General features: G+C 35.5%; 1 protein-coding gene across 2 annotated transcripts in view; it reads left to right on the top strand.

Annotated features, from left to right (window-relative positions):
* Positions 1 to 17,214, top strand: part of Lrch2 (leucine rich repeats and calponin homology domain containing 2) — an 88,849-nt gene that overhangs the window by 51,522 nt on the left and 20,113 nt on the right. The window contains exons 11-12 of one of the 2 annotated variants that reach the window (XM_052171620.1): positions 1,142 to 1,246; positions 8,096 to 8,161. In XM_052171620.1, the coding sequence (XP_052027580.1) occupies positions 1,142 to 1,246; positions 8,096 to 8,161 (171 nt within the window). The remainder of the gene's footprint in view (positions 1 to 1,141; positions 1,247 to 8,095; positions 8,162 to 17,214) is intronic. The other variant, XM_052171621.1, reaches the window with a different exon arrangement.

Here is a 17,214-nt window from a genome sequence, read left to right as displayed (position 1 = left end):
GAAGTAACTGCAACCCTACACCCTACCTTCTGGCTCTTACTTTCCTCTGCATCTTCTATAATGTTCTTAGAGCCTTAGAAAATGTGGTTGAAATGCCTTTCTTATGGCTATAGCCCTTTTTAATTTTGTATTAATTATATTTTGGATAGGATTTTGCTAAACTGTCAAGGCTAAACTTGACTTCATTCTATAATCCTGAGCTGCCTTGAAATTTTAATTCTGCTGCCTTAGGCTCCCCAGATTATAATCCTGTGGTGCAATTTTGTTGTATTCTTTAGATTTCATTCCTCTCTTAATTTCATTCCTCATAAAATGAAGAGAGTTGTTTAAGTTCAAGTGGCAATAGTGTCTGTAAGATGTAATAAAATACAGTATTGTTAACATTATTGTTATTTCTGCTTATTGTTATTAAATGAAGTGCTTTTTATATAAAATAATTAGAATTTGGAGAACAAATCGTTTTTAATTTAGTTTTTAATGTTAAAATGATATTTCTGGAAAACATGACTATTTTTATTATTTCTTAATCACTCTGTAAACCTTGATCTGGTGAGGGTAGTAGAAGAACAATGGTCAGTACCTCTAGCCAATCAGCATGCAGCTGTCCCTGAATTTTATGTGGGTATTGAAAATCTGAATGCAAATTATTTAATAAAATTTATTTTATTAATATTTGAATATATTTTAATAATTTCTGGAAAATTTGAAACTGTTATTTGAACCAATTTTACAGTCCTCTTATTTAAACTATATTGTTTGTTTTACATACTGCTTTCTAAAATCCAAATAAGTAAACTTCTAGAAACAGTGTGGCAAAATGAAACATTTTGATAGTTTTTCTTTATTTTTAAGAACAGGCTGTGTGAATCTTTTCAGTCCTTTTTATACTCAATACTGAACAGTGTGTATTGTTAACTTATTGTGACCATTCTATATCTCAAATTAAGCATTACTTGATAGCTATGGTTCTATTGAGAATACAGATATATTTTCCTAAAATTCCATATATCCCATTTTACTATTTCAAATGTAAAGTCATATGGATTAGCTTTCATAAGGACTTTAAAAATGACAGTTTTGATATCTAGATGTTGACAAAGTACAGATGCCTTTACTTTTTGAAAAACTGTGTTTGTTGCAGACTTGACAAAGAACAGTTACTTCCAGAAGAAGATGATGATTTGAAAGAAGTCACTGATTTGAGGAAGATAGCTGCTCAGTTACTGAAGCAAGAACAGAAGAACAGGTATTCTGTTCAGTGTTGAGATTTGCGTAGTCAGATCTTACCATCAGTAAAAGATGATCAACATAAGGAAATGAGGTTTCAAGCAAACAATAGGGCCCTTTAAGTATTTTTTTGCAAATGGTTAAAAAGACAGAAGGAAGTCCTTAGGAGAGAAATAAGAAATTACATATATAACTACCAGAAGGTACTCAGGTTGGCAGTATATTTATTTATTTGGGGGCTCTTGGTGATGAAGCTCCGGGCTTCATATTGCACTCGGCAAGACCTCCTCTGCAATTCCTCCCCAGCCTTAGTTAATGTACCTCAGAGTTTACTTCTGTGCTAAATAGTAGTAACTGATTTATCTGCCTATATTCATCATAGCGCACAGTAACATTATACTATGAACATTTTTTTTCTGACTATATACTATACTGGTATCATTTATTTATTAGATTTTTATATCAGATTCTTAATTTTTTTTTTAGCTATGCCATTTCCCAAGGATAGAGGTGAATTATATAATTTTTGATTATACCAGTTCAGGATTTAAGTGTCTCAAGTTTACACTTATCTGTTTTTTGGGTCAACAACCTTTCCTCCCTTTGGTTCGGCTTTCTTCAAATACATATCATTGCCAACAAGCAAGAGATTATATTCATGATTATAGGATCAGGTTAAGTTTATTCAAAGTTTTTTGTGTGAAGCATATGTATATGTGTGCACACATGGAGGTCAGAGGTCCACATCAGGTATCTTCTTCAGTTGCTGTCTACATTATATTTTGAGACACAGTCTCCCACTAAACCTAAAGCTCTGTTTGGCTAGAGGTCCTGACTTCTGGGTCTCCAGGGTGGACCATCTTCACCAGATCAAGGTTTATACATTCACGGAAGCTGGCCCTGGACTTTTCTATGAATGCAGGAAATCTGAATGCACGTCCTCATGCTTGCATATCACGCAATTTACCTACTGAAGCCAAAGCCCATTTTTTTAAAAATTTTCTATATTCTTTGTTTACATTCCAAATGCTTTCCCCCTTCCCGGTGCTCCCCCCTCCCCGTATGTCCTGTAAGTCCTCTTCTCTCCATCCATTCTCCAATCACCCACCTCCTTTTTCTCTGTCCTGGTAATCTCCTACAATGCTGGATCAAGCCTTTCCAGGATCAGGGCCTTCTCCTTACTTCTTCATGGGAGTCATTTGTTATGCTAATTGTGTCTTCAGTATTCAGAGCTTCTGGGCTAATTAATATCCACTTATCAGTGACTGCATTCCATGTGTATTCTTTTGTGATTGTGTTACCTCACTTAGGATGATATTTTCCAGTTCCAACCATTTGCCTAAAAATTTCATAAATTCATTGTTTTTGTATAAGAAATCAACCATATGCTATATACTACTATGTACATAGTACATATATCATAAGATTACTGAAAATCTTACATTAATAATTTTGACTGAAGTTTCTCTTCTTCATGAGGAAATTAATAAGATAATTTTGCTGTATTTAGAATGGATAAGTAAAATTTCTTTTCACTTCTTCAAAATATGTTTATGGTTAACATGGTGACCATCCCTTGAGAGTTTCATATTTAAATATATAGGCATTTGTTTTAAATATATTGTTAAAATTTAACATCTGGCAGCTGTAGTGATGGATGGTTTAGGGATTAAGGGAATTTTTTTGCTTTTCTAGAAGATTGAATTTTTTTTCCAGCATCCAAGTTAAGTGGCCTCCTGTTACTTTACCTCCAGGGATCTAATTTTCTGGCCTCCAAAGGAACCCACTCACATGTGATACAAAGTCACATATACACATATGCATACTTAATAGAATGCATAGCATCTAGGTATAGTGGTGTGTCCCTCTAATCCCAGACCTAATGAGGCTGAGGGTGACCACATGATAAGGCAGCCTGGTCTGTACAAAGCTATGTCTCATAATAAAAAACCTACCCTGAAAAGATGTAGCAAATGATTGTACTGTGTTTCTAACTCAGTGGTGGAACCATTGCCCATCATGTATGATGGCCCAATTTGAATTTCCAGTACCACAAAACAAAGAAACACAACAGTGCTGGTGAGAAGGCTCAGTGCATAAAGGTGCTTGCAGACAAATCTGACAACTTGAGTTTGATCCCTGGAACCTATATCGTAGTAGTAGAGAACCAACTCCCACAGGTTGTCTTCTGAGTTTCCCACAAATGTTGATTCATGCAAGTGTGCAAAACAGACATGCACACACAAAATAAATACATATGGAAAACCTGAAAGACAAAATAAGCAAACTTGTCAAGTGAGAAGTATAGAATCTGCTTTTAGGGATAGAACTGGACAATTGATAAGATAAATCACCATCTAGCGCCATTTTTGTCCAGCAACTACTCTTAAAAATGTCATATTAGGAAATATCATTTACCTGTCTTTATTCATTTTTAATGAATTCTCATTCATTTCTTGTATCACTGCTTTATATAAATGTTTCTGTGTGGTTTACTGTTTAATCTTTTCTAAAAATTCATTTCTTATGTGCCCTCTAAAAATAACTTTTGAGATTAAAATGTGATTATCTAATTTCTGCTTTCTCTTTTCTCCTTCCAATCTCCTAAATAACACTCCAGTTTATTCTTTTCAAATTCATGGACTTTTTCCTTTGTTTGCTGTTATATGTCTATGTCTGTGGATGTATATACATGTGTTAAATATATATTTATTTTGTATACACACACACATATAATTCCTAAATACATATATACAACCTGTTCAGTCCATATGGCTTGCTTGTATGTTTTCAGGGTTGATCATTTGGTTTTGAATAACCAAATACTGTGCTCTAACCTGCATTTTACAAACTTGTCACAATAAGGTTTTGTGTTGATCACCTGGGTGGTTTGACTTACTGGAGCGTACTACTACTAGCTCTTGAGACATGTATCCGTTAGCTAGCAGATTTTTATTTATTTTTAATTATGAGAAGAGAATAATGAAAATTTTAAGACTCTATAGTAATATCCATTTGAGATTTTCGTTTTAGATTCAACCCTCCCATTCATAGTTTTTCTTTATTTTCACCTTTACCTATTATATTTAGTTTCATCTGTCTCTGTTTCTTAATTATTTCCCATAGTTTAGATTAGGGGTATCTGAGTAGGCCAACTTTTGTAGGGTTTGCTTTGGTGTTGCCTTTGTAACTAGTACAAAATGGCATCTTGCATTGTGCCTTCTACATAGTAACACAGAAGGCACAGAGCTATAATATTTGTTGATTGAATTTTTGAAATTTGTAAAATTTAAAGTTAACAGAATTTATTTGTTTAGCCAAAATGTCTATATTCTCTGTAAACACTTTAATTCAAGATATAAACCGAATTTTGTCTTTATCTCATTTTCTTCTTCATTATCATTTTATGTGTAACCAGATAATGATATGAGCCATTTATATTAAGCATTTTAGCAATCTTAAGATATTGCTATTTTTCACTATGAGATAAACAACAAGCATTGTAGAGTCTTTTAAAAAATGATACTTATTTCCCACAAGGCAAAAAGTAACTCTCACCTGCTAGGTAAAGGAAAAATCCACTTTTTAAAAGTTCTACAGAACAGAAGTGCAATTTATATGTTAGGTTTTAATACAATTACTATAGATTTTTGGTTATTGCTATTCCTGTTTAAAAATTATTTATATAGTATTAAGATTAACCACATGTATCAGAAAATATCATGCCGAACCACCCAGGACTTCTGCCTTGACTACACACTGAGCTGTTCTTTTGCTTGTCATTGCTTGCAATTAAACATAATTTTAGGTCTAGGCTAAAAGAAAGCATGTTTATAATCTCAAACAAGGCTTGATTGGAACAATGCCCACATTGAATTTTGTGATGACTTTGTCATAGCTCCTTTGCACTTGTTTAGCCTATGCTAGTTAGTTGAAACCTTTTATTTTCTGAGGAAGTTTGTGCTTTTCTTTCATGAGTGATTCTGTGCTAGGACATAAACAAAAGATTCCATAAGAGAAAATTATTAATCAAAAACTGTGGGGCAAGTAGTCAGTGAATAGTGTGTCATGAAGCTGACTCACAAGGCTTTTTATTATTATAAAACAGCTTCTTATTTCTTTGGTTACAGATTAAGATTCTGTGAAGTTAATGCAGTGGTGTATTTTTGTTTGTAACCACGCAGGGACTGGAGTTAAAGGATTTTTGAGCCCAGAAGTTGGGCTCAAATTGTAGAAAATATACCTAAGGAGAATGTGGTTTAAATAAAGTATAGAGACTGTCATTTCCCAGTGAAAAACTCAAACAAAAAATCTTTAAAAATTAGTAGCTTAAAAATAATTTTATGAGACAAATAAATTATATATGTTTGCTTATAAAACACTGTGCCTGTAGTTAACAGTGCACTTCACAGTTAAAAATGACTCCTTAATAGAGCTTATGTTAGTTTAAAAATGTTTTATATTACTGGGGATCAAACTCAGACTTTATGCATATGAGACAATTAAATATTTTCACCAAAATTAAATTAAACTTATATAAAAATCATGCTTCTCAAAATTGGGAAATAATTGAGAAAAAGTTGCTGAGAAAAATGCTAATATCAGAGTATTTTTTGACTGCGTGATTTATGATAAACAAGAATATTCTTTATATTGGCTTGAAAATAAAAAGGAAATTCTGTTAAAAAACCTGTCAAGATGCTATATAAATTATTTATATTTTCCTATATTTTAAATCATCCCTACTTATTTATGTAAGCATTAGAAAAATTATTATTATGCTTTACCTTATACTGACTTTATTATGTAGTTTAGCTAGCTTTATATTTGGCTATTATCCCGATGGAAAGGTTATTGTATATGTGAACTTTACAATACCTCCAGTTAACTGATTCCCATTATATAATCACTCTTGTTAACTTATTTTATACTATTTTGATATATGTTACATTTTAATAAGTATTTTATTTGCTTTTAGGTTTGTCTTGAGAACTTTTCTTTATTGAGGAATGATGTGCTTCTGAAGACTTTGTGATATAACTAGATAACATAAATGCAAATCTTAAAAGTGACCAAAAATGATCAAAGAAATCAAAATTGGGTTTTGAGAAGTTTATTGCTTGTATTTAGCGTTATAGAAAGCATTGTGACATGTTTCTTGTAATTTTTTTATCTGATTATATCAACATTTCAGTTTGAAAACCAATTATATTAACTTTTAATTTGTTATAACTACTTGAATACTTCTTATAACCCTTGAAATCTAGCCATTCTTTCTTTTTCTGTTTCCTTTACTAATGACTTCCTTGTCTTCTCCAAAACTATTTTCTTTCTCCCATCTTTTGGTTTGGTTGATATATGTGAAATGTGAATATAGATGGAGGCCTTTAAGTTATAGAACATCATTCAGTGACAAACTCTTCCAGAGGACCAGAGCAGCAGGACGGAAATCAAGGTATCTAGAGTTGGTGGAAGCCATAAGCATTAAGGGGCCAGATTTATATGGAGGAACTGTCTTAACAGTTTGGATTAAATAAATACTGGGAACTGTGATAGGGAAGTGTCTAAATAATTTGATTAATCTTTTAGGTAAAATAGATATTTAGCTTTTATTTATCACATATATAGGTCAAATTTCAAATATATTATACATTTTTTACATGTATGTTGACTTCAACTACTATTTTTCTGTTCCATCATACCAGTAAGGGGTGTGGAGAGCCATCATTTTTATCATGGTGAAGATCATTATAGCTTCTCCCTAACAATTCTGACTTTCCTCCCTGAGTAGTATTTATTGTCATTTCTCTTTGTTTTATTTTTTTTAAATCTCTGTTTAAAGTTTATTTTCCTTTGTGATTTCCATAATTTTACATTTAGGGAATCTAAGGGAATCTTAGCATATGAACATAATTTTTTAATGTACTTAATTCTGTGATCATTTGGCTCAGAAATAGAGTTGTTTGGTGCTAATACTTGACCTTTTACACATCACTGCATCTTTGGGCTATGGTCAGAGCCAAGCTAGTGAAGACGTAAGCCTGGCACCCCCTGGCTGCTATATAGTCACAGTAGGGCCATGATTAGCAGTGTATATTTAGTTCATAAGCAATGTATTTAGATTTTTAAAATATTCTTTAGATTCTTGATGTCTAAAGAATTCTATTTAAAATAGATATTTTTTTAATTGCAGCACTGATTTTAAAATTAATTTACATTTATATATAATAAGAATGATTAAATATGTTCATTTATTTAATAATAATAATTATTGATTTAGTACATTTGACATTGAGATTTAATACTTGGAATTAGATAAAACCATGGACAAATAGTTCTCTTTTATATGGATTCATTATTTTTTATTTTTATTCTAATACTGTTTCCTATTGAGGGTTATAATTTTTTTTAGTTTTTTTTAAAGTGTCATTGTCCTTTATCAGTAATTTTGCTTTTAAAATTAATGTTTATTATTTGGCTTTTGTCAAAATGATTATGAACAACCAACATACCTTATGTTATTTTCTGTGCTGATAAAAAGAAAATGACTCAAAAGTGTACCTACTGTATTTCTTTATATTCTGTGTAAGTCAGACTTAGATATAGAGAGTATTCATACAATGGCTAGATAGAATCCAAACGTAGAGAAAGGGTTTCTAAAATGAGATGTAAGACACATTTGATGAACTTAATTCTTTCATTTAAAATGTGTTAATGGGCATCTGAATCTAAATAGCATTGAAGTATTATTTTCTAGGAATGATCTTTATGCAGTGATCTAGATGCCGTTCATTTGGGACAAATATGTCATATGTGTACAATGTTCTCTTCAGTATAGTTTGTAATCACTGTGTTGATTTACTTCTAGGATTCTTAATCATTCAACTTCTGTCATGAGAAATAAGCTGAAACAAACTGTGGAATGTGAAAAGAGGTATAAACATATCATAGTACTTATATTTGGTATATTAAAATGAGACTTGCTACTCTGACAGTGATTTTCCCTAAAAGGTCTTTTTCCTGGGTATATGATGTAGTTTTAATATAAGTAGATAACTTAGAGATCAAACATGCCACAACATGAGTTCAATTTATCTTTCTATAAGCAAACCCCTAGATTATGATTCTTTTCATTTATACTTACCATTTGTCTTGATTCATTCACAAATATTTATCATATGGATGTTACCACCAGGTTTAATTATTTCTTCATCATCAGTTGTGGGTTTTTTGTTAGTTTGTGTTTTCATTTCTTCCCATTGGGTTTTACTAAACTCTTCATTTTTTTTAATGATGTAGGTTTATAGATATGATTTCAAGAGAATATGAAAATCTGAAAATTTCTATTTATTGTTCTTTGTGGTATCAAATTTCTGTTTTATGTAACTTTTAGCTCAACATTTGCATAGTGTGAAGTTTCAAAGATAGGCATGCAGAGTTACATACCGAGTTATCAACTGTTAGATGTTAGGCTATATGTGCACTGTTCATAGCACTTTAAATGGATTGCCTTATTCAATCATCACAATACAATTATGAAATTGTTACTGTGGAGATATTCATTTTGCACATCAGCAAACTGAAACTCAGAAATTCTCATAACTGTCAATATCACATAGTAAGTAGGAGAGTCAGTATGCAAACTCAGATTTGTCTTAATGCAGAGCCTGAAGTCCTTCATTTACTTACTTCATTTGTTTACTTACTTACTTGTTTGTCTATCTGTATTTATTTATTTTTGTTTGTTTTATGTGTATTGATGTTTTTGCCCACCCACATGGATACTTGTATGAAGGTGTCCAGTGACCTGGAACTGGAATTACAGACATTTGTGAGCGGACATGTGGAGGATGAGAATTGAACCCTGGTCCTCTGGAATAGTACCCAGTGTTCTTAATCACTGAGTAATCTGGGATGCAGTCCCAGAATGTTAAGTCTTAATGTACAGTTACAGTTTTGACAACAATAAGTTTATTTCAGATCTGTGCATCTTACTGAATTATTTCCATTGATAGTGCACAGTTCCATATAGATTTCTCTCTGCAACTCCATCTTTTCTTGTGTGGTCCATCTGCCCTAGTGAATGTGAAACTTCTTATGTAGTCAAGCAAGTCAACAACTTTGCAAATACCTCACTAGTATGTCTTCTTTCTAATACAGTTAGTCATGCAAAATTAATGTCGCTCAAACTATCTTACCATCCTCTTACTATTGTACTCGGGTTGGTTCAGCTTCCATTGTTTTCATTTGAGTCACTATGCCAGTCTCGGTGCCTAACTTGTCTCTTCAGTTTTGCTTAGTTTTAAATCTGGTCTCTGTATTATTAATGAATATAGGTTGTAGAACACAAATCTGACAAAGCAACACCCATTTATCACCCAATGAGTACTCAGACCTTTTATGATTAAAGGTAAGAAGGTTGAGGTTAATTACAAACTTAAAATGAGCTTCTACTTATCATCAGCCTCAGATCAGAGCCTCATCTGCTGCACTCTCTCAAGTGGCACCCTTTGAGTTTAGGATCATAATTCTTTGATTTTTCTTATTTATATTTCTATTTTCTATATCCTGGTTTTCATGTTGCCTACATTTCTTCCTGTCTTTGCATGATTTCTTAAGAGCCAGCTCAGTTCTGCATGGTTGCAGTGAGGGCTTCCTAGTAGCCAGAATCATTGTATAAAAGAGTTCACCCAGTAAGACTGAAAGCCAGAGAGATAGTAATAAAGTTAACGTTTAGTTTTATTTTATGTAATGCATCTTATTCCCATAGGAAGCAAATGAAGCTCCTTTAAAACTACATAAAACCCTTCCTTTTTTTCCGTTTTTTTCCTTTTTTTTTTATTCGAAATATTTTTTATTCACATTTCAAATGATTTCCCCTTTTCTAGACCCACACTCTCCGAAAGTCCCATAAGCCCCCTTGCATTCCCTTGTTTTCCCACCCAACCCTTCCTACTTCCCAGTTCTGGTTTTGCCCTATACTGCTTCACTGAGTCTTTCCAGAACCAGGGGCAACTCCTCCTTTCTTCTTGTACCTCATTTGATGTGTGGATTATGTTTTGGGTATTCCAGTTTTCTAGGTTAACACCCACTTATTAGTGAGTGCATACCATGATTCATCTTCTGAGTCTGGGTTACCTCATTTAGTATGATGTTCTCCAGCTCCATCCATTTGCCTAAGAATTTCATGAATTCATTGTTTCTAATGGCTGAATAGTACTCCATTGTGTAGATATACCACATTTTTTGCATCCACTCTTCTGTTGAGGGATACCTGGGTTCTTTCTAGCATCTGGCAATTATAAATAGGGCTGCTATGAACATAGTGGAACATGTATCCTTATTACATGGTGCGGAATCCTCTGGGTATATGCCCAGGAGTGGTATAGTAGGATTTTTCGGAAGTGAGGTGCCCAGTTTTCTGAGGAGCCGCCAGATTGATTTCCAGAGTGGTTGTACCAACTTGCAACCCCACCAGCAGTGGAGGAGTGTTCCTCTTTCTCCACATCCTCGCCAACACCTGCTGTCTCCTGAGTTTTTAACCTTAGCCATTACTGGTGTAGGTGAAATCTCAGGGTTGTTTTGATTTGCATTTCCCTAATGACTAATGAAGTTGAGCATTTTTTAAGATGCTTCTCCACCATCTGAAGTTATTCAGGTGAAAAGTTTTTGTTTAACTCTGTACTCCATGTTATAATAGGGTTATTTGGTTTTCTGGAGTCTAACTTCTTGAGTTCTTTATATATATTGGATACTAGCCCTCTATCTGATGTAGGGTTGGTGAAGATCTTTTCCCAATTTGTTGGTTGCCGATTTGTCCTTTTGATGGTGTCCTTTGCCTTACAGAAACTTTGTAATTTTATGAGGTTCCATTTGTCAATTCTTGATCTTAGAGCATAAGCTATTGGTGTTCTGTTCAGGAACTTTCCCCCTGTACCGATGTCCTCAAGGGTCTTCCCCAGTTTCTTTTCTATTAGCTTCAGAGTGTCTGGCTGTATGTGGAAGTCCTGAATCCATTTAAAGATGAGCTTATTACAAGGAGACAAGGATGGATCAATTCACATTCTTCTGCATGCTGACCTCCAGTTGAACCAGCACCATTTGTTGAAAAGGCTATCTTTTTTCCATTGGATGTTTTCAGCCCCTTTGTCGAGGATCAAGTGGCCATAGATGTGTGGGTTCATATCTGGATCTTCAATCCTGTTCCATTGATTCGCCTGCCTGTCACTGTACCAATACCATGCAGTTTTTAACACTATTGCTCTGTAGTATTGCTTGAGGTCAGGGATACTGATACCCCCAGAATTTCTTTTATTGTTGAGAATAGTTTTAGCTATCCTGGGTTTTTTGTTATTCCAGATGAATTTGATAATTGCTCTTTCTAACTCTGTGAAGAATTCAGTTGGGATTTTGATGGGTATTGCATTGAATCTGTATATTGCTTTTGCAAAATGGCCATTTTAACTATATTGATCCTGCCGATCCATGAGCATGGGAGGTTTTTCCATTTTTTGAGGTCTTCCTCTATTTCCTTCTTCAGAGTCTTGAAGTTCTGGTCATACAGATCTTTCACATATTTGGTAAGAGTCACCCCAAGGTACTTTATACTGTTTGTGGCTATTGTGAAGGGGGTCATTTCCCTAATTTCTTTCTCAGCCTGCTTATCCTTTGAGTATAGGAAGGCTACTGATTTGCTTGAGTTGACTTTATAACCAGCCACTTTGCTGAAGTTGTTTTTCAGCTATAGGAGTTCTCTGGTGAAGTTTTTGGGTCACTTAGGTACACTATCATGTCGTCTGCAAATAATGATAGTTTGACTTCTTCCTTTCCAATTTGTATCCCTTTGACCTCCTTATGTTGTCTAATTGCCCAAGCTAGTACCTCAAGTACAATATTGAAAATATAAGGAGAAAGGGGGCAGCCCTGTCTAGTCCCTGATTTTAGTGGGATTGCTTCAAGTTTCTCTCCATTTAGTTTGATGCTGGCTACAGGTTTGCTGTATATTGCTTTTACTATGTTTAGGTATGGGCCTTGAATTCCTGTTCTCTCCAAGACTTTAAGCATGAAAGGATGCTGAATTTTGTCAAATGCTTTTTCAGCATCCAATGAAATGACCATGTGGTTGTTTTCTTTGAGTTTGTTTATGTAGTGGATTGCATTGATGGATTTCCGTATATTGAACCACCCCTGCATCTCTGGGATAAAGCCTACTTGATCATGGTGGATGATCGTTTTGATGTGTTCTTGGATTCAGTTGGCAAGAATTTTATTGAATATTTTTACATCGATGTTCATAAGGGAAATTGGTCTGAAATTCTCTTTCTTTGTTGGATCTTTGTGTGGTTTTGGTATCAGCTTAATTGTGGCTTTGTAGAAGGAATTAGGTAGTGTTCCTTCTGTTTCTATTTTGTGGAATAGTTTGAAGAGTATTGGTGTTAGGTCTTCTTTGAAGGTCTGATAGAATTCTGCAATAAAACCATCTGGTCGTGTGCTTTTTTTGGTTGAAAGACTTTCTATGACCCCTTCTATTTCTTTAGGGGTTACGGGACTGTTTAGATGATCTATTTGGTCCTGATTTAATTTTGGTATTTGGTATCTGTCAAGGAAATTGTCCATTTCCTCCAGATTCTCCAGTTGTGTTGAGTATAGGCTCTTGTAGTAGGATCTGATAATTTTTTTAATTTCCTCAGTTTCTGTTTTTATATCTCCCTTTTCATTTCTAATTTTGTTAATCGGTATACTGTCTCTGTGCCCTTTGGTTAGTCTGGCTAAGGGTTTATCTATCTTGTTGATTTTCTCAAAGAACCAGCTCCTGGATTCGTTGATTCTTTGTATGGTTCTCTTTGTTTCCACTTGATTGCTTTCAGCCCTGAGTTTGATGATTTCCTGTCTTCTACTCCTCCTGTGGGGATTGGCTTCTTTTTCTTCCAGGGCTTTCAGGTGTGTCGTTAAGCTGCTAGTGTATGCTCTCTCCATTTTCTTTTTGGAGGCACTCAGGGCTATGAGTTTTCCTCTTAGCACTGCTTTCATTGTGTCCCAAAGATTTGAGTATGTTGTGCCTTCATTTTCTTTAAATTCTAAAATGTCTCTAATTTCTTTCTTTATGTCTTCTTTGGCCAAGGTGTCATTGAGTAGAGTATTGTTCAGCCTCCATGTGTATGTGGGCTTTCTGTTGTTTTTGTTGCTACTGAAAACCACTCTTACACCATAGTGATCTAATAGGAGGCATGGGATTATTTCGATCTTCTTGTATTTGTTGAGGTCTGTCTTGTGTCCAATTATATGGTCGATTTTGGAGAAGGTACCATAAGGTGCTGAGAAAAAGGTATATTCTTTACTTTTAGGGTGAAATGATCTATAAATATCAGTCAAAACCAATTGGTCTAAAGCTTTAATTATTTTTACTGTGTCCCTGTTTAGTTTCTGTTTTTCTGACCGGTTCATTGAGGAGAGTGGAGTGTTGAGGTCCCCCACAATTATTGTGTTAGGTGAAATTTGTGCTTTGAGCTTTAGTAAAGTTTCTTTTACGAATGAGGTTGCCCTTGGATTTGGCGCATAGATATTCACAATTGAAAGTTCTTCTTGGTGATTTTTTCCTTTGACCAGCAAGAAGTGTCCCTCAGTGTCTCTTTTGATGACTTTAGGTTGAAAGTCAATTTTATCTGATATTAGAATGGCTACTCCGGCTCGTTTCCTGTGACCATTAGCTTGTAAAATTGTCTTCCATCCTTTTACTCTAAGGTAGTGTTTGTCTTTGACCCTGAGGTGTGTTTCCTGTATGAAGCAAAATGTAGGGTCCTGTTTCCTTATCCAGTCTGTTAGTCTATGTCTTTTTATTGGGGAATTGAGTCCATTGATGTTAAGAGATATTAAGGAATAGTGATTATTACTTCTGTCATTTTTGATGTTCTTTTTATATTTGAGTGGTTATCTTCTTTTGGGTTTGATGAAGGAAGGTTACTATCTTGCTTTTTCCAGGGTGTAGTTTCCCTCCTTGTATTGGAGTTTTCCTCCTATTATTCTTTGCAGAGCTGGGTTTGTGGAAAGATATTGTGTAAATTTGGTTTTGTCATGGAATGTCTTGGTTTCTCCATCTGTTGTGATTGAGAGTTTTGCTGGGTATAGTAGTCTTGGCTGACATTTGTGTTCTCTTAGAGTCTGCATGAGATCTGCCCAGGATCTTCTAGCTTTCATGTTCTCTGGTGAGAAGTCTGGTGTGATTCGGATATGTCTTCCTTTATATGTTACTTGCCCTTTTTCTCTTACTGCCTTTATTATTATTTCTTTGTTTAGTCCATTTGGGGTTTTCATTATTATGTGGCGAGAGGTATTTCTGCTCAGATCCAGTCTGTTTGGAGTTCTGTAGGCTTCTTGTATATTCATAGGCATCTCTCTCTTTAAGTTGGGAAAGTTTTCTTCCATAATTTTGTTGAAGATATTTGCTGGCCCTTTCTGTTGTAAATCTTCACTCTCATCTATACCTATAATCCTTAGGTTTAGTCTTCTCATTGTATCCTGGATTTCCTGGAAGTTCTGGGATACAAGCTTTTTGCATTTTACATTTTCTTTGACTGTTGAGTCAATGGTTCTATGGTATATTCGGCATCTGAGATTCTTTCTTCCATCTCTTGTATTCTGTTGTTTATGTTTGCATCTATGGCCCCTGATTTCTTCTCAAGGTTTTCTATCTCCAAAGTTGTCTCCCTTTGTGATTTCTTAGTTGTTTCTATTTCTGTTTTAGATACAGGATGATTTTGCTCAGTTCCATCATTTGTTTGTCTTTTCCTGTAATTCTTTAAGAGATTTTTGTGTTTCCTCTTTCATGACTTCTGCCTCTTGACTCAAGTTCTCCTGCATTTCTTTAAGTATTTTTTTTGTGTGTGTGTTTCTTCTTTATTGGCTTCTATCTCATGAGCCTTTTTCTCCTGCATTTCTTTAAGTGATTTTTGTGTTTCCATTATACGGGTTTCTAGCATATTCATGTTCCCCTGTATTTCTTTAAGAGATTCATTTATGTCCTTTTTGTGTTCTTCTAGCAGCATCATGACTGTGATTTTAAATCCAAATCTTGTTTCTCTGGTGTGTTGGCATAACCAGAACTTGCTAATGTTGGAGAGTTTGGTTTAGATGCTGCCATATTGCCTAGATTTCTGTTAGTAGCATTCCTGCATTTGCCCTTTGCCATCTTGTTCTTTGGAGTTAGTTGGTCTTGTTTCTGGCTGGTGTATGAGCCTCCTGAGGGACTCTGGGGCTATTTCTGCAACACTGGATGGCTGGGTTTCCCCTGTAGCAGATTGCTGATGTGCTGTCCTCCTCTTGGGTGCCCTTGCAGCCCTAGTGTGCTTTGCCCCAGATTGTGTTTGTGAACCACATGGTACCCATTTGCTCCTTCAGGGAGTGCTGAAAGGTGTATGCTGCGGGGACCTTTTCCGCATGCTGATCACTCTTCTGGGCAGCCCATCTCCTAACCGGGTTGGTGTACACAAGGGTAGCCTAGCTGCTCAAGCCATGAGTCTGGGCAAAAGCATGGGAGGCCAAGGTCCGAGCAAAGTTCCCCTGGGGCTATGATTGTTAATTGGGTCTGTCAGGTGGCCAGGATGGTGGGCATGTGCCTGTGCTTCCTGAAAGTGCAGGGAGAGTCTGCTGGGCTAACAATCTCCTGGGCAGGTTGACACACAGATGGCCCACCGAGCATCCCAGTTCTTGGTGTCAGTCCAGGGCCTGTTGGGGCATAGACCCCTGCTATGTTAGCCTTGGGCTATGCCTGTTAGCTGGTTTTGCCTGCTAGAGCTCTCTGGTGTCCTCTAGGCAAAATGGTGATGCGTATGCCAGCCCAGGCAAAAAAACTCCTGGCTGGGTTGGCACCCCAATGGTCCCACGAACAGCCCAGGGTCTGGGTGCAGGCCAACGCCCGTCGGGCTTAGACCCCTGCGTTGTTGGCCTCGGGTTATGTTTGAGTACCTCAGTCTGTCTGATCTCTCTGGAGTCCGAGAACCAAGATAGAGGCAAGTCTTTCATGACTGGCGGGAGGCAGAGTTCTGAAGTGGCTTCTGTGCGGTGAAAGGCACCGTAAATCCCCATAAATCCCTTCCAATGACAGGCTTTCTATTGACCATACTAAGTTCCACTCCTAAAGATTTCACCAGTTCTACACCACAGTGCTGAAGTTCAAGCTCTCAAACCTTGTAAGAAACACACTATATTCAAGACATAGCATACTCTTCTTCAAAATGTGCATATGCATATTTGCATTTGTTTATAAATGTGTGTGCATCAGTATATACAACAGTGTTAATATATAGGAATGTGCGTTTATATCTACTATAGTGTTTATATACATGTGTGCATCAATATACATTATAGTGTTTTAAGCTGTGCATTGATATATACCACAGCATGGTGAATTTTGCTGTTTCCTTGCTATAGCCACTTAGATGTACAGTATGGATGTGTAATTTCTCCATACTGTACTTACAATAAGAGTGAGTGTACTGTACACTCACTCTTATTGTGCACTTAAATATGCTTCTTCTGTATTTTTTCACATTTCAGAAAGTGTGAACTCCCTCCCAAGTGCTGGGATTACAGGCAGGCACCACCACACCTGGCTTCCGTCTTTATTTTGAAACAGCTGAAAAACCCTTCATTCAGTTTGTCAGTTGCTCTCAAAGTGCATAGTTATTCCATTACCAAGTCATGTTCAGTATTGGGAATATTTCTAGAATCTGTTCACTTTTTATCGACTCCACTTCTGCCAACCTTGCTCTATACACCCCTAGCAGTGCTCAGGTATAATTTGGCAAATGAATGATTTCTCTGAAAAGCTTTACTGGGGAATACCATTTTGCTTTACTGTACAGGTACTCAAGAACCATTTCAGGTCAGATCAGGCTTGTAGAACTTCATTCCTGAAAAAAAAATGGAAATATATTTGAAGAGAAATTATCCTCATTTTGATATAACTGGAAGAGTAGAATGATATTCCAT

Source organism: Apodemus sylvaticus, chromosome X (assembly GCF_947179515.1).
Source record: "Apodemus sylvaticus chromosome X, mApoSyl1.1, whole genome shotgun sequence".
Taxonomy (NCBI): Eukaryota; Metazoa; Chordata; class Mammalia; order Rodentia; family Muridae; genus Apodemus; species Apodemus sylvaticus.
Note: the sequence above shows the minus strand (reverse complement) of the source record. Positions and strands in the feature narration are given on the sequence as shown.